We start from the raw sequence: 26,386 nt of genomic DNA, 5'->3' as shown, positions 1-26,386 counted from the left end.
TGCCTGACCCTGGGTAGGCTACTCCTCCTCTCTGGCCAGGTCTCCACACTGTGGGACGAAAAGAAGGGCTCTTTAGTCACTCGTGTGCTGAGGACCTGCAATGACCTACCCCTCTGTAACCTACTGCAGTACAAATAGTGAAAACCAGAATATCCCCTCCCCCACCCCCCACACCTGAGATCCCCCCTCACGGTCCCTAACTTTGCTCTCTCTGCCTTTCACTTCAATGACCAGCTCGACGCAGGTTGAGAAAGCCGTGCGGGAGAAGCGGGGGAATCACGATTTGAATTTACAAAGACTACAGGCCCCAAAATGCAATTTCACCGCCCAAAGACTACCATTCCCAACATGCAGTGCAGCCAGGGTGGGCATAGGAAGAGGACAGCGAGGCTGGCTGCAAAGTTTGCCTTCCAGTCACCCTCAGGCAGACGAACGGTAGAGAAAGGCCCCAGAGGGTATTTTTCCAGGAGCGGTCACTCCCTCAATCCAGGCGTGGAAGGGGAGGAGTGTGAGCTCAGTCCCGCCCCTTCTCCAATAAACCGGACGCGCTCCCGGCTGGACGCCCGGAGTTGGAAGAGCCCGAACTTTCCCAATGGTTTCGGTGACCAGAACCGTGTTTGGGGAGCTGCCCTCGGGCGCAGGGACGGTGGAGAAGTTCCAGCTGCAGTCAGAGCTGCTGAGGGTGGACATCATCTCCTGGGGCTGCACCATCACCGCCCTGGAGGTCAAAGACAGGCAGGGGAGCGTCTCAGACGTGGTGCTCGGCTTTGCCGAGTTGGAAGGTGGGTTGAACACCTGGGACCCGCGCTCCAGGCCGACCGTGAGCGAGGCGGGCACGGGGAGCCAGCGAGAGAAAGTCCCGGTACCTGGGACCGTCCAACGCCAGCTCAGAGTGGTGTGGCGAGCCCGTGCTTGGAGAAAGCACAGAATGAATAGAAATGGCCGTAGGATTTGGCCTCTGATTACTCATTCGGGCGACCTTTGAACTGCCGGATGCCCCTCGGGGCAGGGGCGCTGCAGGCGGGAGGGGGGTGTGTCTCCCTGCCCTGCCCGAGGGCGGCGGCTTCTACTTCCTTTCTCAGACTGCCTCGGAGGCCAGGCTGAGTGTGAGTTTTGGGGAGAAGCTGGCTGCTCTGGTCTCCAGGGTTTAGCACCCAGCACCCGCGACTGCCAGCCAAACAGCGAACACCTGTTAGATACCCATTCGGTGTCTAGAAATGAGGTCTCCTTCGAACTAGGATGGACTTTCATCCCGTGGGAATCCCTGGGCAAAGTCGTGGAGGATTCCGTGCATTTAAAAACTGTTCGTGCAGTGAGCTCTTTCGACAAGAAACAAGGTTCCCGCCTTCCAGGGACCTGCAGTTTAAGCTGGGGATACAGACTTTACCGCAAAGCAAATGTATGCGGGAGCTCCCTTGGCCCCGTGCTGTACTAGACAGACCAAGAGGTCTGAAATAAACCCGGCGGAGGGCAATGGAAAAATAGTGCCCTCCGTGGTGGGGGTGCGGGCAGCTTCTGCTCAGAGGAGGTTTGAGGTTTTCCTTTTGGTGCGTCTTTCTGTCTGTTTGATTTTTTTAGAACTGTAACTTGGCTCCTGTTTGGGGGTCCACAGAACCCGGCGAGAGTTTTGTCTTTTTTCCCCTTAGGAATCTGAAATGTGCTCCCTGTTTCTGTAATAGACTTTTTCCTAAGGATATATCTGAGGATCCCATGTCGTGTCTCACTTTTTTTTTTTAAGATTTTTTTTTTTTTTTTAATTTATTTGAAAGAGTTACAGAGAGAGGTAGAGACAGAGAGGTCTTCCATCCGCTGGTTCACTCTCCAGATGGCTGCAATGGCTGGAGCTGCGCCAATCTGAAGCCAGGAGCCAGGAGCTTCTTCTGGGTCTCCTAAATGAGTGCAGGGGCCCAAGGACTCGGGCCATCTTCTGTTGCTTTCCCAGGCCATAGCAGAGAGCTGGATCGGAAGAGGAGCAGCCAGTACTAGAACCAGCACCCATATGGGATGCCGGTGCTTACAGGCCAGGGCTTTAACCCACTGCGCCACAGCATGGCTTGGAGAAGGCGGGGTGGGGTGGCCTCCTTGTGCAGAATTCCCTAGGTAACTCACATGAGTCTGTTAGAGGAGACTCAGTGGTGCAGGGAGGAGAGGGAGAATGGGCTGCACTCCCCTCCAACTTCTGGGGAAAATATCTTCCGAATCAGGAGGCGACAGGGCTGGCAGGCGATCAAAGAGGGCTCTCTGGAAGCATTTTGCTGAGTCACCTTTGTCTGCTAGTAGCAGTAGTAGCAGGACCATTTTCTAGGCAGAAACAATCAGAGAGATGACTTGACTCATGCAAACTCGCTCAGTGGAGTCGAGGGAGAATTGGATAGATGGCCCAGAGTTCCAGAGTCAGTGGATCTGCTAAACCGTGGGCATCTGCGCGTATGCCGCGTTTACCATTGCTCGGAGAGGTACTGTCAGCCCCGTGATGACGCGCTCTCTCCTCCTACACTTCTTGCCGTTTTTAGTTCCGATGGGAGAGTCATGCAGATCTAGAAGCACAAGGTGTCTTTGGAATTCCTGGGACGCGCACGCTGCAGTGACATGACGCCTGGGAAGCAGGTCTTGATAGGCACGGAAGGGCTGGTGGGGCCAGGCCATTCCCACGGTTGTCCCTGTGAGTCTGTGACCCTTGTGGGAGTCTTGGTGAAAGAATTATCCCCAAATGTTTTTTTTTTTTTTTTCCTTTTTAAAGATTTATTTATTTGAAAGAGTTAGAGAGAGAGAGAGAGAGAGAGAACCATGTGGTATGGTAGTTCACTCTCCAAATGGCTGCATTGGCCAGGGCTGAGGCGGGCCAAAGCCTGCAGTCTGGAACTCCATCTGGGTCTCCTACATGGAAGGCAGAGGCCCAGGTCCTTGGGCCACCTTCACTGCCTTCCCAGGAGCATTAGCAGGGAGTTGTGTTGGAAGTGGAGCTCGTTTGGGGTACCTGCATCACAGGGGGCAGCTTAGCCACAATGCCGGCCCCTCAAATGGTCTTAAAAGGAAGCAAAGGCCTCCACTCCGCTGAGAGTGCAGTGTGTGGTCAGTATCTTATTGCCTTCCCTGTTACCAAGAGCTCTTGCGAATGTTCAACAGCATTTCCTTACTGGGATGCATCACAAGTTTGACAAAATGCCAGATCAAATCAAAGTATTTGAAATATCTTTCTAGAGGCTGGATCAAGTTGGACATTATCATTCTTGTGCTGCAGTTTAAATCATTCGATTATTTTAAAAGGAAACAAGCCCTTTTCAAAAGAGAAGAAACTGGGTAGGGGGGAACCCCAGGATGTTAAGTAACACTTTTTGATATGTTTAGCCATCTTCAAGGTTGCTGTGAGCCCTAGTTCCCTTTTTATGGCCTTGCAGTTTTTTGTGTGGATTCTTTTCGTATTGCCACAGAGAAACAAGTCTTCGTATGTGTCGTAACAGGAAGCATAATGATCTCAATCAGAAAAAGTATGAGATGGCCCTCTACTACTATGCTAACCAATTCTGGTGTATTAAAAGCTGTGTTAAGAAACTGAAGTAGTAGTACAGTAGTCCTGCAGTAAGAACTTTCAGGAGCTGGGGTGCAGAGATAGGAAGGGACCTGCTTTTAATTGTATGTTCTTCTGAAATGGCTAAGGACCTAACTGTATAGTTGTATCAATGAATGGAGGCAAATAATGTTAAGATAATACCATATGCCAGGCCGGCGCCGCAGCTCACTAGGCTAATCCTCCGCCTAGCGGCGCCGGCACTCCGGGTTCTAGTCCCGGTCGGGGCGCCGGATTCTGTCCCGGTTGCCCCTCTTCCAGGCCAGCTCTCTGCTGTGGCCAGGGAGTGCAGTGGAGGATGGCCCAAGTGCTTGGGCCCTGCACCCCATGGGAGACCAGGAAAAGCACCTGGCTCCTGGCTCCTGGCTCCTGCCATCGGATCAGCGCGGTGCGCCGGCTGCAGCGCGCCGGCCGCGGCGGCCATTGGAGGGTGAACCAATGGCAAAGGAAGACCTTTCTCTCTGTCTCTCTCTCTCACTGTCCACTCTGCCTGTCAAAAAAAAAAAAAAAAAAAAAAAAGATAATACCATACCATATGCCAAAAACATCCCGAGCCAGAAGAGCTGAGCATGAATAATTCCATGAGACGTGGGCCTTTTGTAGCTGCCAGAGTAGATGTGAACAGTCTGTAGTTTCCCAGATAGGTTATATAAATTTCCTGGATGATAGCCATAACCGGAGGTCAGAATGGTTCAATTTCTCCCTGGGAAAATGAGATCCTTCTTTTGTAAAATAATAAAGAGGTAAATTATACAATCTTTTAGTTACAGCCTAAAAAAATCAGTAATGCCTCCTGTGAGTTGTTCTGTTAAAAAGAAAAATGTTTTCCATCAGCATGTCCCACCCACAGTCATTATGACTTCTGTCAATCTATGATGAGAATATTCGCTTATAAGCCCTGGGTATAAACAGTCTCCCCATACAGTGAGTGAGATTCCTTCCCTTTCATTTTCCTCCCACTTACCACCAAACACCAGCTATTACTGCCATTATGGAAAATGCAGCCATTAGAGCCATTATGGAAAAAATAGAAAAAATAAACTTAGTACTTTTAGAAAGCCTGGGTTTGGAAGATGGGCTGGGGAAGGAGGCTGCAGCTGAGTGTTGCAAATGCTTGAGTGTGCTAGGTGGGCACACTGAGGATTCCTGGTTTACCTCTCTGCTGGTCTCTAAGCTGTGTGACCATGCAGGTGATTTGATCTCTCCAGCTGTACTCCCTCACTCAAAACAAGTGAATCGTGATGATTCAAAGGGCTACGGACTGTGTATGTGTCTGATTGTATCTGACCACGTATGCGATTTGCCTCTCACCCAAGAGGCATAACAGTTCATCATTTTTATCCCTTCCTCATCCTTTGCCCCCAAAATCTTCCCTCATACTACTAGAATTTTTTTTTTTTTTTTTTTTTTTTTATTGACAGGCAGAGTGGACAGTGAGAGAGAGAGAGACAGAGAGAAAGGTCTTCCTTTGCCGTTGGTTCACCCTCCAATGGCCGCCGTGGCCACGCAATGCACTGATCCGATGGCAGGAGCCAGGTACTTATCCTGGTCTCCCATGGGGTGCAGGGCCTTGAGCCATCCTCCACTGCACTCCCGGGCCACAGCAGAGAGCTGGCCTGGAAGAGGGGCAACCGGGACAGAATCCGGCGCCCCGACTGGGACTAGAACCCGGTGTGCCGGCGCCACAAGGCGGAGGATTAGCCTAGTGAGCCACGGCGCCCATACTACTAGAATTTTTTTAAAAAAGATTGATTTATTTATTTGAGAGGTAGAGTTACAGAGAGAGGGAAAGATAGAAAGATCTTCCATCCACTGGTTCACTCCCAAAGTGGCCACAAGGACCAGAGCTGGACTCATCCAAAGCCAAGAGCCAGGAGCTTCTTCAGGGTCTCCCACGTGCATGCAGCCCTCCTGCTTTCCCAGGCCAGAGCAGAGAGCTGAATCGGAAGAGGAGCAGCTGGGACACATATGGGATGCTGGCACCACAGGCGGATGCTTAGCCTACTGCGCCGCCGCAGTGCTGGCCCCATACTAGAACTTTTTGTTTTGCCTTGTTAACCCTGCAAAAAAATAGCATGGTGACACATCTGGGATAGCTAGCAGCCATTAAAAATATATATAAAATATCTGAAATGATCAAAGTGACTGTTAACTAAAGTTTGTTTTCCTTATAAAGCCAAAGTCAAAGCATTTGAGGGGTGGAGGTTTTGGGTGAAAAATAGCTCTTTTTTTTCTTTTTTCTTTTTTCTTTTTTTGTAATATTTCAGGGCACTCTGGCTAAGGTTTGGGTTGTTCCAGAAGGGTGTCATAGTTTGGGTACTTGGAGGAGTTGGAGGAGTGTAAGGGCCACGTCCCATGGTTAAGCGTGTATTATTTTGTTCTGGCCAGGGCCTTGTACAGGAAAAAAGGGCAACTTTACTCTTTTCCTCATCCTAGCACCTGACCTGATAAAATCAGCATTCATGACTTGACCTAGGAACTTTGGACTTTTCATGGAAAACAGTATTTTCTGCATTTCAAAACTACACTTTAGAGGTGGGCATTAGGCCTACCGGTTAAAACACTGGTTAAGGGGGCTGGAGTTGGGGTACAGCAAATTCAGCCACCACTTGTGATGCCAGCATCTCACTCGTATCCAAGTGTTGGTTCAAGTCCCAACTACTTTGCTTCCAATCCAGCTCCCTGCTAATGCACCTGGGAAAGCAGTAGAGGATGGCCCAAGTTCCTAGTCCCCTGCCACTCATGTGGGAAACCTGGGTGGAGTTCTTGGCTCCTGGCTTTGGCTTGGCCCAACCCTTGCTATTACCCACCATTTGGGGAATGAACTAGCAGATGGAGAATCAATCTCCCTCTCTCTCTCTCTCTCTCTCTCTCTCTCTCTCTATATATATATATATATATATCTGTTTCTTCCTTTCTGAGGCTCTATCTTTCAAATAAGCAAATCTTTTTCAAAATTTTATTTATTTGAAAGGCAGAGTTAGAGAGAGAGAGAGAGAGAGATGTCTTCCATCAGTTGGTTCACTCCCTAAATGGCCGCAACAGCTGGAGCTGTGCTGATCTGAAGCCAGGAGCCAGGAGCTTCTTCTGGATCTCCTACACAGGTACAGGGGCCCAAGGCCTTGGGCCATCTTGTGCTGCTTTCCCAGGCTATAGCAGAGAGCTGGATCAGAAGTGGAACAGCCAGGACTCAAACTGCCACTCATATGGGATGCCGGCACTGCAGGCGATGGTTTTACCCACTACGCCACAGCGTCAGCCCCTCAAATAAGCAAATCTTAAAATAAAAACATTGGATAAGCTGCCTGGTTCCATACTGAAGTACATGGGTTTGATTATTGGCTCTGGTTCCTAATTCCAGCTTCCTGTAATGGGCACCCCAGGAGGCAGCAATGATGGCTGAGTCCTGGATCCCTGCCACCCACTTGGGAGGACAGCATTGATTTCCTGGCTCTCGGCTTTTGCCCAGCCCAGCTTCAGCCATTGCAAGGATTGGGAAGTGAACCAGCAGATGGGATCTCTGTGTCTTCCAGTCTCTGTCTCTCAGAAACACATTTAAAAAATTTTTTCAATTAATCAAAAAAATTTTTAGTTGCTTTCCATTTTGGCCATCCTTTTATGGTTTAGTTTAATTCTTAAAAGCCATTCATCTCAACCAAGAAATTGGCAAGAGCTTGTTGTCTCCATGGCTGATTAGATGCGGCCGGGAATTGTTTTCTGAGGGGATTCTTGTGAACCCACGTGGCAGGAACCATGCGGTTGGGTTTGTAGTTGTCTCCAGTGCCTGCTATGCCTCTGGCAGAGAGTGGGGGCTCAGTGCACATTTGTTGAATGAATCAAGGTAAGACTCAAAAATAGCAGCAGTCAAAAAGCTTTTAGACAAAAATTCAGCTTTATATTTTTTGAGCTTTGTTGGGAATCAGAAAATAATACCCAAAAGGTATTGAACTCAGAAGCAAAGTTTCTGTGACTTCTGCCCTTCTAGCTCCCATCCTCAGTCTCTTCCCCCTAAGCAAGCCTCAGAGATTAGAATTCCTCTTCCCCAAGGCAGGTCGTAGAAACTGGAACCCCTTTTCCTCAAGGCCAGCCATAGAACCTGAAAATATTACCCTAATATTTTTTACCATCTTTTTAAAGATTTGTTTAATTATTTGAGAGGCAGAGTCAGAAAGAGAAAGTCTTCCATATGCCAGTTCACCCCCAAAATGGCCAAAATAGCTGGGTCTGGGCCAAGCCAAAGTTAGGAGCCTGCACCTCCATCTGGTTCTCCCAGCACCTGGGCCATCCTCTGCTGCTTTCCCCGGGCACATTAGCGGGGAGCTGGATCAGAAGTGGAGCAGCTGGGACTGGAACCAGCACCCATATGGGATGCCGGCACTGCAGGGGGCCGCTTAACCTGCTGCACCTCAACACCGGCCTCTCTCTGAGCTTTTTATGTAAGAGTTGGCCATCAGGAAATTCTCTGACACGCCATTCCCTTAAGGAAGGAAGGCTGCATAGAGAGGCCGAGAAGAAAGAAGAGAGACAAGCCTTGCGGGGTATTCCAGCTCCCGCTCTTATTGGTAGATCAGACCCTTTTTGTTCAATTTCATTTCTGCATGGCTCTCAGTGCTTTGCTGAACCTGAGCGTGAGAGTGGACAGTTCTCCTAGGTCTGTGGATCTTCTAAAGGAAGGTTCCCATGTCATGTGAAACTGTGATCAAAAACACTTGTTATGCTTACCTGGGTCGTGACTCTTTATGATGGGCAGGAAAATTATCACCCTCTTTTCTATCCTGCAGATTCTGAAAAGCAGATAAAGCAGACCAAGAATAATAGGTTGTTTGGCTCTTGGGCCTCCTTTTGGTTAACTGGTATAGCTACAGCTTCAGAAAGAGAGGAGGATGAGGAGAGAGGTGGGAGCTGGCAGAGATCCGCCCAGCCTGTGTCTAGGAATGATAGTAACGTCAACCCACCAGAGGCGTTGTGCTTTCCGAATGTAGTTGGCCCTTTACATCTGTGGACTCAACCAGCCTCAGGTCCAAAATATTCAGAAAAAAAAAATTGCCTCTGTGCTGAACATGTACAGACTTTTTTCTTGTCATTATTCCTTTTTTTTTTTTTTTTTTTGACAGGCAGAGTGGACAGTGAGAGAGAGATACAGAGAGAAAGGTCTTCCTTTGCCGTTGGTTCACCCTCCAATGGCCGCTGCGGCCAGTGCATCGCGCTGATCCGAAGGCAGGAGCCAGGTGCTTCTCCTGGTCTCCCATGCAGGTGCAGGGCCCAAGCACTTGGGCCATCCTCCACTGCACTCCCTGGCCACAGCAGAGAGCTGGCCTGGAAGAGGAGCAACTCGGACAGCTGGCACCCCGACCGGGACTAGAACCTGGTGTGCCGGCGCTGCAGGCAGAGGATTAGCCTATTGAGCCGCAGCGCCGGCCATCATTATTCCTTAAACAATGCAGTATAATGACTATTTACATAGTATTTACATTGCATTAGGTATTATGAGTAATCTAGAGATAATTTAAAGTACTCAAGAGGATGTGTGAAGTTTATATGCAGATGCTATGCCATTTTACATAAGAGGTACCAAAGAGAGGGTCCCTGGAATCAATCCCTCAGGGATCCCAAGGAATAACTGGTATTGTGATGCTTAAGAATATGGAGTGGTGGCCAGCGCCGCAGCTCACTTGGCTAATCCTCCACCTGCGGCGCCGGTACCCCGGGTTCTAGTCCCAGTTGGGGCGCCAGGTTCTGTCCCGGTTGCTCCTCTTCCAGTCCAGCTCTCTGCTGTGGCCCGGGAGTGCAGTGGAGGGTGGCCCAACTGCTTGGGTCCTGCACCCACATGGGAGACCAGGAAGAAGCACCTGGCTCCTGGCTTCAGATTGGCGCAGCACGCCAGCTGTAGCAGCCATTTAGGGGGTGAACCAACAGAAGAAAGACCTTTCTCTCTGTCTCTCTCTCTCTCACTGTCTAACTCTGCCTGTCAAAAAAAAAAAAAAAAAAAAAAAAAAGAATATGGAGTGGGAGTTGGAGCAGAGGGCCTGGGTTCAAGTCCTGGTCACTCCCCATTTCAGCTTCCTGCTAATGTGGGAGTAGCCAATGATGGCTCACCAGTGTGGGCAACCTGGATTGAGTCCCAGGTTCCTGACATCAGCCTAACCTAGTCCCTGATGTTGCAAGAATTTGGAAATTGAACTAGCAAATGAAAAATCTCTTTTTGCCTTTCAAAAAAGGAAAAAAACAGAACATTTGACTCAGTAATCCGAGTGCCTGCTTGGGTTCAAATCTGGTTTCTTCCGCAAGCAGGTGTTTTGGGGGGAGGTTACTTAATGTTTCTGATCTCATGTCCTTGTGTAAAAAGTGGAGCATAAGTAGTACTTACCTCAGAGAAATGTTCTGAGGGTGGAATGAGTTGCTTGTAGAGTGCTTAAGGGAGCAGGCATTTAGCCCAGTGGGTAAGATGCCTGCCTCCTATATTGCAGTGCCTGGGTTTGATTCCTGCTCCACCTCTTGACTCCAGCTTCCTGCTAATGTAGCCCCTGAGAGACAGCTGTGGTAGTGCAAGTCACTGGGTATGTGCCACCCACTTGGGAGACCTGGACTGTGCTCCCCTGGCTCCAGGCCCAGCCATCGCAGGCACCCGGGGAATGATCTAGAGGATGGGAGCTCTTTCTAACTCTCTGACTCTTAAATAAAAATAAACAAATGTGGAGCACTCCCAAAGTGATTGGACATAGGAAGTTCTCAGTGAGTGTTAGCTTTTATGTTAGTCCCTGGGCAAGGTGCTGAGACACCTACAGATTAGCAAGGGAAGAACCAGTATCGTGAACCTGAACTGAGAATGATTTAATGTTTAACTTGTGCCCAGCCAGTTGGGTGATGGGAACCTGTGACCTGGAACTGGCCTCATGAGCTTGAGAGCCCCTCTAGCTGTGGAAACATGGCTCATGTACTTGAACTGCCTTTTCTGCTGCTCTAAAGTAGACCTGTCAGATACAGTGTGCCCAGCAGGTCCGAATGCAACAGAGTGAAAGACAGTAGGGAGTACTTTTGTAGATAACACAAAACTCTCTCCAAACCTTAATCTCTTCTGTAAAGTGAACACAGAGAAACTTAAAGAGAAGGAAAATATTGTTTATGCCCATGCACCAATGTGTAACTACAGAGATGCTACATTGCATTTTATAGCTCTCCCCCAAAACACCCAGCACCCACTTATGCTCCTCCGTGGACTGTGTAGCCGTGAAATGGAGTATGGTAGATATAAATACAGTGATGTGGAGGGTTCCTAAGACAGTTAAAAATGAAAACTTACCAAACAGTGTTTACAGATGTGTTTATATATATGTTTATATATAGTTAATTCAAAGGGAAGAAAAGAGCATAGTCACACTACTAACAGTGGCTACTGTGGGGAAGGAGAGTTGAGGGTGAAGGAGGGTTTCCATATTTTACTTTTTATTAAGTTTGCCAGATTTGGCAGATAAAAATCTGGATGCCCACTTAAATTTGAATTTCAGATAAACAACTTAGACTCCTCAAGTATACATATGTCCCATGTATGATGATATACCCTTATCCTAAGAAATTACTCATTCTCTATCTAAAATTCAAATTTAAGTGAGTATTCTATATTTCCTCTAGCAAGCCTAATCTATTATTTAACTGTCTTTAAATAATATTTTCATGTATAATTTTCAAAAAGAAAAAAAGTTGCCTCTCAAGACTACACAAAAGCATAATTTTTTAGTAAAGAAGATTGGTTGGCCTAGGAAAAAGCAGATTACAAGGCAGTGTTATAGTTACAAGGCAAGGTTCTAGTTTAATAAAAAGGAAAAAAAGAGGGGAGGGGCAGGCATTATGGCACAGCAGGTTAGGGTGCAGCCAGTTCAGCTGCTGTTTGGGATATGCGCTCCCTGTGTTAAAACACCTGGGGTCAGAGGGTCCTGCCTCTGCCTTCTGATACAGCTTCCTGCTAATGTGCCTGAGAGGCAGCAGACAGTGTCTTCAGTACTTGAGTCCCTGCCACCATGGGGGAGACCCAAGGAGTTCCTGACTCCTCTGTTGGCCTAACCCAGCTGTGGCTCTTGGGGGGCATTTAGGGAGTGAATCATTAGGATGGAAGATTCCCTTTCTCTCTCTCTCTCTCACTCTCTCTCCCGCTCTCTCTCCCTCTCCTACCTTTCAAATAAATAAAGATGGATAAACATTAAAAAAGAGACAACATTTTTAAAAAAGAAAAAAACTCATGTATGTATACACTAAAACGTGGGAGGATGGATATGAGAATATTAATAGTTGTTCTCTCTAATGATGAGATTAAGGAGGATTTATATTTTTTGGGCTTTATAAAGTTCTTTAAAACTTTCTGGGGGCCAGAGCGGAGTAGCGGGTATAGCTACAACCTGCAATGCCATAGAACTTTCTTTTTTTTAAAAAAAAAAGATTTATTTTATGTATTTGAAACGCAAAGTTACAGAGAGGCAGAGGCAGAGAGAGAGAGGTCTTCTATCTGCTGGTTCACTCCCCAGATAGCCCCCATGGCCGGAGCTGCACCAATGCAAAGCCAGGAGCCAGGAGCTGCTTCTGGGTCTCCCACGCAGGTGCCCAAGGACTTGAACCATCTTCTACTGCTTTCCCAGGCCATAGCAGAGAACTGGATTAGAAGTGGAGCAGCCAGGATTCAAACTGGCATCCACAGCACTGGCCCCTCCATAGAACTTTTTGTAATGAACATGAATTACCTTTGGGAAGGGAAAGGGTCCCGTTTATAAGACACCATCTTTCTGTGCCCGAGTTAGTACTTGCAGCTTCCCTCGGAGGAAAAGGAGGGCAGGGAGGGTGGCAGTGTGAGCCCCACCTTTGGTTTGACGTTTTCAAAACTGCTGTCATCCCCTGTCCTGGCAGGGTACCTGCAAAAGCAGCCGTACTTCGGAGCAGTGGTCGGGAGGGTGGCCAACCGAATTGCCAACGGCACCTTCACGCTGGATGGGAAGGAGTATCACCTGGCCATCAACAACGGGCCCAACAGTCTGCATGGAGGACTCCGAGGCTTTGATAAGGTGAGTGCGGCCACACTTCCTTCTGGCACACTTCCCAGAGCAGCCTCAGGCACCCCTTGCTTGCCAGCTCCAGTCCCGAGACCTGGAGCACACGCATGGCAAGATGCCACAGGAGAGGGCCGCGTCTCGGTTCAGGGCAGCAACAGTTGCCATGGCCATGTTCCCAGACCATTCCTTCCCTGCCTTGTCTGACAGTCGCAGGCAGGGGAGCCCTGAGTTAAAGAGAACAGCCCTTAACCTAGTTTCAAAAGATAGGAATGACTTTCTCTCTCACAGGGTTGGGATCCAGGACTTGGGTTAGAGAAAGTTGGGTTAAAAATAATACCTACTACTGACTGTCCGAGGCGTTTGGATGTATCATCTCTAACTGTCACCAAATGAGACATCTGAAACTCTGGAAAAGCCAGCTCTGCCTGGTCCCAAACTCTCATACCCAAATCGCAACCGCTGGTCTCCTCCAAGGCTTCCATGGTGCCCCCAGTCCAACACCTCTCCCTGTCCCTGTCACAAAGCCCTGTCCCCATGCAGTGTGGCACCGTGCCCAGGCAACCCTTCCACTAAAGTGCCCCAGGCCTCAAAATTACCTCAAGTTCCAGGCAGGATTTGTGGTACAGAGGTTGCCATTTGCTGGCAGATTGGAACACCAATTTAAGTCAAGCAGCTCCACTTCTGATCCAGCTGCCTGCTGATGTGCCTGGGAGACAGCAGACATTGGTGCGAGTACTCGGGCCCCTGTCACCCATATGGAAGGCTGAGGTAGAGTTCCTGGCTCCTGGCTTTGGCTGTTGGAGCCATTTACAGAGTGAATCAGATGATGAAAGCTTCTCTCTGTCATTCTCCCTTTCAACTAAACTAACTTATTAAAACAAAATAAAAATCCTAGCTGAGGCTCTCCCTAGTCCCTCCTTTCCACTTAAACATTTCCATCACCCAAGTGAGCTCCTAGAGAACAAGGTCAAGAAAGCGAATCTGTTGGCGAGTTCTCCCTTAGGTAGGACTGTCTGGCCTCTGGCTTCATGGAATCTGCAGGTTAACCGCACCGACTCTTACTGGTCCAATTGCAGGTTGTAAGGGAGAAAATGTCCCAGTTAACTTTCCTTTCCATACACTATCCAGGTTATTTGCTAGAGAAGTCAGAGCAGACAGGAATGTGTTTGGCAGTTAAAGGCCACAATTTCTTGTTTTCTGCCTCTGCCTCCCCCACCACTGCCACTGTCCTGTTGGAGAAAGTTGGTTGCTGTGTTTCCCCTCTCCTGCCAGCTTCCTGTCTGTGGCTTAGAACCAGAATGCCCTGTGGGAATCTCTTTTCTCAGCGATGGAACTCCTCAGGCCTGCAAGGTGAAGGTAGAGTCTCTAGGACGTGCTAGGACCTTAGGCCAACCTCAACCAGAGCGTGTTGGGCCCGGCTCCATGGGGAAGGGATCCTCCGCAGATCCCAGAACAGAACCCTTTTGTCTCTGGTCCCTGCGCCATTGGTCTCGCTGTGCTGTGTTCTGTGGTGCTGCTCAGCATGTGGTCCCTTTATGAGCAGAACAAAATGGTCACACAGTGCAGAAATGTCTGAGTCCACTTTCTGATGCTCCACCCGAATGCATAGACTAGGTAACCTGTAAGAAATAGAGGCTCATTTGGTTCACGGTTCTGTGGGCTGATCGATCCAAGAGCATGATGCTGGCATTGGGTGAGGGCCTTCTTGCTGCATCACGAGGTGAGACAGTCCTCTTTGTAGGCAGTCACCCATGCCTTCAGGGGGCCCTAACCCTCAGGACCTCATCTAATCCTGGTTACTTTCCCAGGGGCCCATCTCCAAATCCATTAACACATGAATTCGGGAATTGAGTTTCCACACAGGCAATTTTGTGCAGACACAATCAAACTGTAGCGATAGCCTTTGATCCTACTGGCCTCCTTCTGAGAACCAGAGAGCATAATAGACCCAAGATTTCTGAGGCCACAGTACAGTGAGGGAGGTGGATTTTATAAATAATTAACTGTCATAGAAGGGCCACAACAGGTGCCATGACTTAGAGGGTAACCGCATGCTTCAGGAACTTGGAGCGGACAAATGAATAGCAACCGAGTAGGTGAGAGTCAAACCGTCCTTGAAGAATTGGTGCTATTTCATTCGATCCATGGATATCGGTGGGGAGGGGAGGGAGGTAGAGACTGTGCAATGACCCAGGGAAGCATAGGGAAAGACTTGGAACATCTTTATGGAACCATTGAAATTTTTTGAGCAGCAAGTTTTGAAGCAGTAGTATTAGCAGCATCAGATGACCTTTGTTTTATGTTGTGTTGCGTCTTTTTTTTTATTATTTTAAGATTTTATTTATTTATTTGAGAGGTAGAGTTACAGATAGAGGAGAGACAGAGAGAGAAGTCTTCCATCTGCTGGTTTACTTCCCAGATGGCCACAACAGCCAGAGCTGAGCCGATCCAACCCAGGAGCCAGGTCTCCCACATAGGTGCAGGGGTCCAAGGACTTGGGCCATCCTCTACTGCTTTCCCAGGCCATAGCAGAGAGCTGGATCAGAAGAAAAGCAGCCAAGACATGAACCAGTGCCCACATGGGATGCTGGCGCTGCAGGCGGAGACTTAACCTACTACGCCACAGTGCTGGCCCCATTGTTTTGGATCTTAATGATTATTGAATAATTGTGTATTCATATTGACACCTTTTTTAAATGATGAAAGTAGAATAATTTGATAGGGTTAGAAATGATACAGGAAGGCCTAGAGATGCAAAAATTCTGGAACTGTGGAAACTATGGGATCAGGGTAAATCCTTTGGTGAATAAGAATTATACTTAACCAGTTATGTTGATTCATATAAAAATCTTCCCATTGCATCCTTTCCAAAGGAGAAAAAGTGGTAGCAAGTGAAGAACATTTTATTTCAGATGTTTACTTCTGAAAATTTTCCATTTAGGGACGTTTTGTTCAATTACACATGTAATAGGGTTCATATTTTAAGTGCCTTGCAAGTTCAACATTCTGGGAGATAATTAGGGTGTATAATTAATTTTTCAGTAAGCTCTTTGAATTTGTTTCAGATACCAGCTCCTTTCACTGTAGGTAAAGACAGAGACTTCCATTCACCTGGGCTAATAGGCCATTGCTGTGGCTCCTGGAAGTTATTATCTTTATTTGTTTATTATTTATAAATTGAGAGAGAGAGCTCTCCTCTGCTGGTTCATTCTTCAGATATCTGCACTGGCTAGAACTGGGCCAGGCCAAAGCTGGGAGCTAGGAATTTAATCCAGGTCTCCTACATGGGCGGCAGGAATCCAACCACGTGAGTCACCACGTTTGCCTCCCTCAGTCCACAGGAAGCTAGAGTCAGGCGCCCCTGCTGGGACTTAAGCCAGACATGCCCACGTGGGACAAGAGCACCACAACGGCATCTTAACCCCTCGGCCAGATGTCCGTCCTGCAGGTTATTATCTTGCAAGTCTGTTAGGAATGCTGAAGTATGACCTCAACTGTTCTGTTGAAAAATGGAGATATGGAGATCGGGGCCGGTGCCGCGGCTCACTAGGCTAATCCTCCACCTGCGGCGCTGGTACCCCAGGTTCTAGTCCTGGTCAGGGCGCCGGATTCTGTCCCGGTTGCCCCTCTTCCAGGCCAGCTCTCTGCTGTGGCCCAGGAAGGCAGTGGAGGATGGCCCAAGTGCTTGGGCCCTGCACCCCATGGGAGACCAGGAGAAACACCTGGCTCCTGGCTTTGGATCAGCATAGCGGCCATTTCGGGGGTGAACCAACGGAAGGAAGACCTTTCTCTGTGTCTCTCTCTCTCACTGTCTAACTCTTCCTGTAAAAAAAAAAAAAAAAAGAAAAAAAAAAAAAGAAAAAGAAAAATGGAGATCTGACCAAAACTTACAATAAAACTAAGAGATGGAATAGTGTAGACAACAACCCCTGAGTTTGAATCCCAGCTTTGCCACTAGGTACATGTATGATTTTATTTTATTAACATTTATTTATTTATTTGAAAGTCAGAGTTACACAGAGAGAGGAGAGGCAGAGAGAGAGAGAGAGAGGTCTTCTATCCGATGGTTCACTCTCCAGATGGCCACAATGGCTGGAGCTGCACTGATCTGAAGCCAGGAACCAGGAGCTTCCTCCACGTCTAACACGTGGGTGCAGGGGCCCAAGGGCTTGGGCCATCCTCCACTGCTTTCCCAGGCCATAGAAGATTGGAAGTGGATTGGAAGTAGAGCAGCCAGGACTCGAACCAGCGCCCACATGGGATACCAGCTCTGCAGGTGACAGCTTTACCCACTACGCTACAGCACCAGTTCCTTAAGATGATTTTTCTCTACCTTCTTCATCTTAGGGAAGAGATAGATGCCCAAAGTCACACAATGAGATAGGGACAAACCTGGCCTCCAAATCAGTTCTCCTGACTAGCGGGCTAAAACTCTCTCAATCAGAACAAGCACTTTATTTATTTTGAACTTTGTCCAGGGAAAATAGAGACTGTGGTATGTTTGGTGGGTTTTGTTGTTGTTGTTGTTGTTTAAATTTCTTTATTTCCATTTTATTTGAAAGGCACAGAGACAAAAACACACAGTGAGAGATCTTCTGTCTGTTGATTCACTCCCCAAATGCTTGCGATAGCCAGGGCTGGACCAGGCCAAAGCTAAGAGCCTGGAATTCAATCCAAGTCTCCCACATATAAGGCAGGGACCCAAGTACTCAAGCCATCAACTCCTGCCTCCCATGGTGCGCAGTAGCAAGAAGCTGGACTGCAAGTGGTGTAACTGGGACTCAAACCAGGAACTCCTATGTGGGATGCAGGCGTCTCAAGCAGCCCCTTAGCCACTCTGCCAAACACACACACTGGAGTGGGCTTTATTTATTTATTTTTTTAATAAACGTGTGGAGGCCAGCGCTGTGGCATAGCAGATAGGGCTGCTGCCTGTGGTGCTGGCATCCCGTATGGGTGCTGGTTTGAGTCCCGGCTGCTCCCCTTACAATCCAGCTCTCTGCTGTGGCCTGGGAAAGCAGTAGAAGATGGCTCGAGTCCTTGGGCCCCTGCACCCTAGTGGGAGACCTAGAGGAGGCTCCTGGCTCCTGGCTTTGGATTGGCGCAGCTCTGACCATTGCGGCCAACTGGGGAATGAACTGGCAGATGGAGGAGCGCTCTCTCTCTCTTTCTCACTGCTTCTCCTTCTCTCTCTGTGTAACTCTTGACTTTCAAATGAATAGATAAATCTTTTTAAAAAATTGTGTATGTTATACCCCCAGGAGAGAGGGAATTATTTATTGAAGTTTTAAAAAAATAATATTAGCAAATATTACTGTAGACATTTATGCAAGATTTTAAAAACCAAAGGAAAATAAAGAAGGGAAAGAGGAAAATATTGTAGACATGTACCCATAAAGCTAGAAGGAAGTAATTAGGGAATGTAAATAGAAAAAGAGAAAAAGTTTCTTTCAAAAGTCTCTTTTTGGGGCTGGCATTCTGGCATAGCGGGTAAAGTTGCTGCCTGTAGTGCCCGAATCCCATATGGGGGCCGGTTCAAGACCTAGCTGCTCCTCTTCTGATCCATCTCTCTGCTATGGCCTGGGAAAGCAGTAGAAGATGGCCCAAGTCCTTGGCCTCCTGCACGCACGTGGGAGACCTGGAAGAGGCTCCTGGCTCCTGGTTTCAGATCAGCGCAGTTCCGGCCATTGCGGCCAACTAACTGGGGAATTCATTCCCCTAACTGGGGAATGAACCAGTGGATGGAGCACCTCTCTCTCTGCCTCTCCTTCTCTCTGTGTGTAACTCTGACTTCCAAATAAATAAATAAATCTTTTTTAAAAAAAAGTCTCTTTTCTGTATAAAGCAAAATTTTAGGATAAACTAATATCTAGAATATTACACAAAAGCCTCAATGAGTATATAACCATTTCTCTTTCTAGAATCAGTTGTCTTTTTTTTTAAGATTTATTTTATTCATTTGTAAGAATTACAGAGGCAGAGGCAGAGAGAGAGAAAGGTCTTTCATCCACTGGTTCACTCCCCAAATTGCCACAACAGCCATTTGGGGACCTGGGCCATCTTCTGCTTTCCCAGGTGCATTAGCAGGGAGCTGGATCAGAAGAGGAGCAGCTGGGATTTGAACCAGCACCCATATGGGATGCTAGCACTGCAGGCTGGGGCTTTAACCTGCTTTGCCACAGCACTGGCCCCAAATCAGTTGTCTTTCAGTGTTGAAATGTAGCATTTAGCTTGGGATTGCAGTGACTAAGCAGCTTTGAAAACTTTTTTGTAGGTCCTCTGGACCCCCCAAGTTCTTCCAAATGGTGTCCAGTTCTCCCGCGTCAGTGCAGATGGTGAAGAAGGCTACCCCGGAGAGTTAAAAGTCTGGGTGACATACACCTTGGATGGCGGGGAGCTTGTGGTCAACTACAGAGCACAGGCCAGTCAGACCACACCGGTCAATCTCACCAACCATTCTTACTTCAACCTGGCAGGCCAGGTAAGTGAACTTACTTCTGCTCTCGGGCTGTCACCTGTGTGCTTGGTGGAATGACTTGGGGTGGTGTTGCAGGTGGGTGAAACCCAGTATGGAATTATCCTGGCATAAGATCACCAGCATGATGATGTAAAGGGCCTAGCAGAGCATCTGGGATTAAGTAGGTGCTCAATAAATGGAAGCTATAGAAAAAGATAGGATGAGTACATCGTATGGCCAAGGCAAGTATCTGTTTCCCATGGGCTTTAGACAAGTAACTAGCACTTTCAAGGACTCCCTGCTTGTCACATGTGCTTACGTTTGCTTCCCTTATTCTGTTCCTCCTCCCACCCAAATGACTTCCAATGAAGGGGCCTTCTGCTCTCGGATCTTTGGAAATGCATTTGGCTGCCCCCTTGAGGTTGCGACACTGGCATGTGTGCTCCAACAGTGCAGCCCCCAGCTCCTCCCAGGGCTCCTGGCGCCCAGTCTTGTCCTGCACAGTGCAGTGGAAAGAACATGGAACCACAATTTGGAAGACCTGGGTTTTCTAGACTGATAGGCATACTGTCCATTTCATAATAATGGCTACCTACTATTTGTTAGTCACTGTGGGAAGCACTTTATGAAGTCATTGGTAAAGATATGACAATTAACTCAACATGGTATAAACTCCAGGGGGAAGACATTAAAATGTCCACCTACAAGTGCTATAGACTCATTGGCAACTTCCCTCTAAACTTCCTCATTCCCTCTGAGTAGCAACAGTTTAGCGTGTTGACTGAGACCATCACATGAGATAAAAGAAAAAACTTGGCCAAATTCTGTAGATTGTATCTATTATTTCCTCTTAATCTGAGGACTCAGCATTGTCACTCTAATCACCTTGGCCTGATTTCCCACCACAGGGTGATGTTTATACTCAACCAGTAATATCTTGCAGTCTTGTGCACTTAGGAGTCTGTTGGTGATCTGCTGACTTTTTTTTCTCTAGAATTTTCTCAAATAGTGGAGTTTATTGATTCTTATGTAATTTCCAAAATTCCCTCTTGAAAAGGAAGAAAGGTGGGGCTGGCGTTGTGGCACAGGAAGTTAATCCACTGCCTGTGGCCCTGGCATCCCGTATCAAAGCACTGATTCGAGTCCTGGTTGCACTGCGTATGATCCAGCTCCCTGCTATGTTTCTGGGAAAAGCAGTGGGAGGTGGCCCAAGTACTTAGGCCCCTGCTACCCACATGGGAGACCCAGATGGAGTTCCAGGTTCCTGGCTTCAGCCTGGTCCAGCCCTGGCTGTTGTAGGCATTTGGAGAGGGAACCAGCCAATGGAGGGTCTTCTGTTTGTCTCTGCCTTTTATTTTTTTTTTTTTTTTTTTTTTTTTTTTGACAGGCAGAGTGGACAGTGAGAGAGAGAGACAGAGAGAAAGGTCTTCCTTTTGCCGTTGGTTCACCCTCCAATGGCCGCCGCGGCCTGCGCGCTGCGGCCGGCGCACCGCGCTGATCCGATGGCAGGAGCCAGGAGCCAGGTGCTTTTCCTGGTCTCCCATGGGGTGCAGGGCCCAAGCACCTGGGCCATCCTCCACTGCACTCCCTGGCCACAGCAGAGGGCTGGCCTGGAAGAGGGGCAACCGGGACAGAATCCGGCGCCCCGACCGGGACTAGAACCCGGTGTGCCGGCGCCGCTAGGCGGAGGATTAGCCTAGTGAGCCGCGGCGCCGGCCTGTCTCTGCCTTTTAGATAAAAATTAAAATAAATAACTAATTTTTTAAAAGTTCAGGCAGAAATAGAATAAAGTATAATTGCTTTTAGTAGGTAGTAGATGGTTTAGTAGGTAGTAGATGGTTTTCCTCTATTTACTACATTTTTGTACATGTAGGGCATCCTACTCTTCAATGGGAGGGAGATCCAGAGGAATAGGTTGGGAAATAAAAAGTGGGGGTGGGCATTGACCCTTGTGGCTAGGATGCCTGTGCCCCTTGTTGGAGTACCTAGGTTTGCTTCCTGGCCTCAGCTGCTGATTCCAGCCTCCTGCTGATGCAGACCTTGGGAGGCAGTCGTGATGGCTCAAGTCATTGGGTTTCTGTGATTCATGTGGGAGGCTTGGATTGAGTTTCTGGTTCCTGGCTTCAGCCATGGCCCGGCCTTAGCTGTGGCAGGCATTTGAGGATTGAACCAGCAGACGGAAGTTCTTTCTCTCTCTGTCTATATTGCTTTCTCCCTCTCAAATAAATACATTCGAAAAAAAGAAAAAGAAAGCGAAAGAGTGTATGAACGATCCTAACTGCAGGTGTGTTCCATTGAAGAAGGTATCTGGGAAAGTAAGGTTTGCTAAGGCCATTCCCATTGACTGCCCTTCTGACTTTCCAGGAGGGACAGGGATTTCTGAGTCTCTTCCCAGAGGCTGGATAGTTTCCGGGATCACAGACCCCCACCCAGAGGGTGGTCAGCGTGTGCTCCCTTCCGGATGCTGTGGGTGCTCAAATCCACAGCACCTGCATCAGGGGTGAAGCTGGCTGGGCCTGGGGTCAAGGGTGCATCTTGAGAACATCTCTTGCCTTAACCTGGAGAGCATTATCATCTGTCTCAAACCCTGATTTTTAAAGGAGTCAGCGCATCTTATGTTTCATTTATTGTTTGTTTTAAATTGAACATGCCATATTTTTGTTCTACATGGGGCCCAAGCACTGGCTTATCATATCTGAGTGTTGGAGGCCTACAGGGAGGGGAGAATTGTGTTTTTCAAAGAATGGAAAAGATGTGTAAGTTGCAGAGCTTTTATTTTGTTTTGTTTTTCTGTGCCTTCCTATGAGCAACACAGCTCTGGGAGAACATGTCTTTTATTGAAATTTCACCTCGAGAGCTATGAAAGCAAGGTCTGGGGGAATTTGAGATGAGAAACAGCCGCTGTGGTTCTGGTATGACTGGGTAGACAAGTCATCAGGAACCCAGGTTCTTCCATCTTCTCATTCTCCTTCCGCAGTGTTTTGGATTGTTTTCAAGCTCATCCCCTCTTGGTCACAAGATGGTTGCCACTTCCTTATACGGTCGTATCCAAGGACAAAAAGAACCTATTCCTTTTTTCATATCTCTAAAGTTTCCTTTTTTAAAAAAAAAAAAAAAAAGCAAAACTTTTTCTAGAAGGCTCTCATCTCAGAGGGCCCCCATCAGACTTTCTGACACATTCCTTTGTCTGGAGTCTGCCAATCCTGGTCGCCAGCACAGGGATTAGACCAATCAAAATTTACCCTCTGGGGATGGGAAATACATAGTCTGGGGTAGAACTCGGCAAGTCAGCTTCCGCCAGGACAGTGGGAAGGTGCAGGTTAAGGAGCTGCTGTGGCTTTGCCGCCAAGAGTGCCTGTTGCTTCCTGCTAGAGGTGGTGAGAGCCGAATGAAGCCAGCGGTAGCAGCAGTGTGCAAACATGTGCTTAAAGCCTCGTGCAAGTCATAATGGACGCTGTAAGGTTCGTGTCGCAAGCTAGTAGCAGTCAAGCCAAGTTAACCAAAGCCCGGATTCGGAGGGAGCCTCAAGGTTTGCTGTGATTCATCAGCACTGAAAGGAAATGAATCCAGCAGGAAAATTCCACCACAGACCAGTAGCTTTTTCCAGACCAGAGCATTCATAAGACAAGGCATGCTTCTTTTTAAATTAATTAATTAATTTGAGTGGCAGAGAAAGAGAGAGAGATTCCCATCTGCCCAAATGCCCAAAAGTGCAGGAGGTGGGCTGGAGCGAAAGCCGGGAGCCGGGAGCTCCCACATGAGGGACAAGGACTCAGTAAGCTGAGCCATCACCTGCTGCCTCCCAGGGTGCGCGTTAGCAGGAAGCTGGGGTTGAGAGCTGGAGTGGGTTCTTAAACCCAAGTCCTGGGATACAGGATGCAGGCATCGTAACCAGCAGGCCCAGCACGTTAGGAATGTTAGTGCTGTTTCGGGAGCCCGTGACCACTAGGGGAGCAGGTACCTGATAAATATTCTTTTCCTTCCCCTGCCAGGCTTCTTCCTAACATCTCACATTCATCAATTTATTTGGTGTGTGATATTCATGTAGGTTCATTTTCTTCCTGTCCTTGGCAAAAAAAAAAAAAAAAAAAGAAAGAAAGAAAGAAAGAAAGAAAGAAAGAAAAAGGAAATTCCTAAGCAGCTTTATTCATAATAGTAAAGCAGTAAAAACAACCCAAAAGTCCATCATCAGGAGGATCAATAAGCAAATCTTGATAAGCAATGGAATAGTACTTAACAAGAAAAAGGGACAAATTACTGATGCAGTGGTGCATAGTGTTGAAGCACTTAGGGACCAAAGAATATAAACTCGACGGTCCTGTCTGTGTGAAGCACACAGAACTAATTAGCAGAACTAATCTGTAGCAACAGAGATCAGAGCAGTGTTCTGGTTGTAAATAGGTATTGATTTCAAAACGTAAAGGAGGGAGGAAGGAGGCAGGCACCTGAGCCGACAGTGAAGAGCTGGCCATCAGCACTAGGCCACGAGTCCAGACAGGGCCCGAGCCTTCTCCCCTCACTCAGTGACTCAGCGAGCGTGCATCCCTCCAGTCTCAGTTGTGCACAGGGAGTTTGGAGGACTTCCTGGGAGCTGCAACTCCCAGTGTAATACCTCCAAGGCTTTGTACCCAGCCTTCCATACCCCTGCCTCCACTGACCAGAAACTTCCATGTTGAGCTGAACTTGAACAGATAAATCCTGGAAAATAGCCTCATATTCTCTTCCCTCAGCTCTGTTCCCCTAGGGCCCAAAGAGACCCTCACTTCCAGGACAACCCGAAGTCACAGAAGATGGCAGTAGAAAGCGCCACACAGGAGAGAGACCCCTTTGGTCCAGAGCTGCTGTGGACCCTGGTGCAGACCCCCTCCCATTTTGGACCTGCCTTCCCAGCTCAGAACTAGGACCAGGCAAGCAGCTAAGATAGGGAGTGTGGGCGGAAGGGAGACCTCTGGCCTGGCCGCCTCCCCCGCCCGCTCCTATCCCCGGAAGAATACGAGCGAATCCATTCTTTGGTAGAGGAGCCTCCAAGTAGTGCAGTTTCTACCGTGTTTAGACACGGAATCGTGGGGTGTCTGAACCCGGCCTCTGTTTCCAGCTGGCCTGCAGCTCTCTCTGCCTCTGTCTGCTTCCTCCAGGGGGCCCCGCAGAGGCTTCAGCTCAGCTGCGCTCAGGGCTTCCCACCCTTGGCACTGTAGACATTTTGAGCCAGAAGACCCCTCAGTGTGGCAGGGTGGACCGCCGTGCTGTGCATCAGAGGGGGTTTTTAGTAGCTTGCTGGTCTCTTTCCACTGGGTGCTGGGGTGTCACCACCACCACCAGACATTGTCAGATGTCCCCTGTGGGTAAGCTGAGAACCCCTCGCTTAGCTGATTCATGAGCATTTACTAAGCACAGTCCTCACCTTGCTACCCCCTCCCCATATCCTTCTATGAAGCTTTAAAGTATACTACTATTGTTTTAAGATTTTTTTATTTATTTAAAAGTCAGAGATACACAGAGAGAGAAGGAGAGGCAGAGAGGTCTTCCATCCACTAGTTCAATTGGCCACAATGGCCAGAGCTGTGCCGATCTGAAGCCAGGAGCCAAGAGCTTCCTCTGGGTCTCCCAGGTGGATGCAGGGGGTCTGGGCTATCTTCCACTGCTTTCCCAGGCCATAGCAGAGAGCTGGATCGGAAGTGGAGCAGCCAGGTCTTGAACCGGTGCCCATATGGGATGACGGCACTGCAAGCAGCAGTTTTACCTGCTACACCACAGCACCAGCCCCTCTGTCACTCTTTCAAATAAATAAATATTTTTAAAAATATGAGTTTATTTTGGTGCAAAAAATTGTTTTCATAATACATGGAAAATGTGTATTATGAAAAAACCTCATGCATTTCAAAAAATTTTTCACACCAAAACAAAGTCATACTTTTTTTTTTTTTTAAGATTTATTTTATTTATTTGAAAGACAGAGTTACAGAGAGAGGTAGAGACAGAGAGAGAGGTCTTCTATCCACTGGTTCACTCCCCAGATGGCTGCAACGGCCAGAGCTGCGCCGATCCGAAGCCAGGAGCCAAGAGGTTTTTCTGGGTCTCCCACATGGGTGCAGGGGCCCAAGGACTTGAGCCATCTTCTACTGCTATCCTGGGTCATAGCAGAGAGCTGGATCAGAAGAGGAGCAGCTGGGACTAGAACTGTTGCCCATATGGGATGCTGGCACTTCAGGCTGAGGCTTTAACCCGCTGTGCCACAGTGCCGGTCCCAAAAGTCTTTTTTTTTTTTTTCTTTTTTGACAGACAGAGTGGATAGTGAGAGAGAGAGAGAGAGAGAGAGAGAGAAAGGTCTTCCTTTTGCCGTTGGTTCACCCTCCAATGGCCGCCACGGCCGGCGTGCTGCGGCCGGCGTACCGCGCTGATCCGAAGGCAGGAGCCGGGTGCTTCTCCTGGTCTCCCATGCGGGTGCAGGGCCCAAGCACTTGGGCCATCCTCCACTGCACTCCCTGGCCACAGCAGAGAGCTGGCCTGGAAGAGGGGCAACCGGGACAGAATCCGGCGCCCCGACCAGGACTAGAACCCGGTGTGCCGGCGCCACTAGGTGGAGGATTAGTCTAGTGAGCCGCGGCGCCGGCAAAAGTCATACTTACAATTCCATTTTCTTCAAACTTTTTAAAATGCCTTCATCTGAGGAGAGTGGAAGAAACTCCCACAAGCCAAGATCTAAAGACTTTCAAACCATTGTGATTTCCATGACTTTTTTCAGTGTTTATTTTCATCCACTTGATAGGCAGAGAAAAGGGAGAGGTATACATAGAGAGATCTTCCATCCACTGGTTCACTCCCCAAATGCCCACGACAGCTGGATCTGGGCTAGGATGAAGCCAGGCGCCCAGAACTCCATCCAGGTCTCCCACGTGGGTAGCAGGAATGAAAACACTTGGACCATCATCTGCTGGCTCTCATTATGCGTCATCAGGAGGCTATATCAGAAGCAGAACAGTCTAGACTCAAACTGGCACTCTGACATGCGATGTGGGCCTCCCAAGTGGCTGCCTAACCTATAACACCATAACACCTGCCCCAGTTTCTTTGACTTTTGACCATCATTTTCCATGTAGGAAAAAATGAAATAAAGCATGTTAGGGTCATACTGAACAGCTTCTTCCAGTTGCTATTTGGAGGCCCTGTCTACCTACACTTAAAGGATCATATTTAGTTGTCACCATTGACATTGGTCAAAGGAAAGTTCTAAAGTTTTTGTCAATGCCTGAAAATATTTTCAAAAGAAGCAAATGTATGAAATAAGGCAAAACACTAACTCTTCTTTCTCCTACCTTTCCCTGCCAG

At 48.2% G+C, this 26,386-nt stretch overlaps 1 protein-coding gene across 2 annotated transcripts in view; it reads left to right on the top strand.

Moving 5' to 3' along the window:
• The first annotated feature begins 565 nt into the window (after positions 1-565).
• Positions 566-26,386, top strand: part of GALM (galactose mutarotase) — a 57,709-nt gene continuing 31,888 nt past the window's right edge. For both annotated transcript variants that reach the window (XM_089326537.1, XM_002709910.6), the window contains exons 1-3: positions 566-782; positions 12,461-12,615; positions 18,878-19,084. In XM_089326537.1, coding sequence (XP_089182663.1) covers positions 593-782; positions 12,461-12,615; positions 18,878-19,084 — 552 coding nt within the window. In that variant the 5' untranslated portion in view covers positions 566-592. The remainder of the gene's footprint in view (positions 783-12,460; positions 12,616-18,877; positions 19,085-26,386) is intronic.

Source organism: Oryctolagus cuniculus, chromosome 2 (assembly GCF_051225735.1).
Source record: "Oryctolagus cuniculus isolate XC-2025 breed Fujian yellow rabbit chromosome 2, ASM5122573v1, whole genome shotgun sequence".
Classification (NCBI taxonomy): domain Eukaryota; kingdom Metazoa; phylum Chordata; class Mammalia; order Lagomorpha; family Leporidae; genus Oryctolagus; species Oryctolagus cuniculus.
The sequence above is the reverse complement of the archived record's forward strand: the minus strand, read 5'-3'. Positions and strand labels throughout refer to the sequence as shown.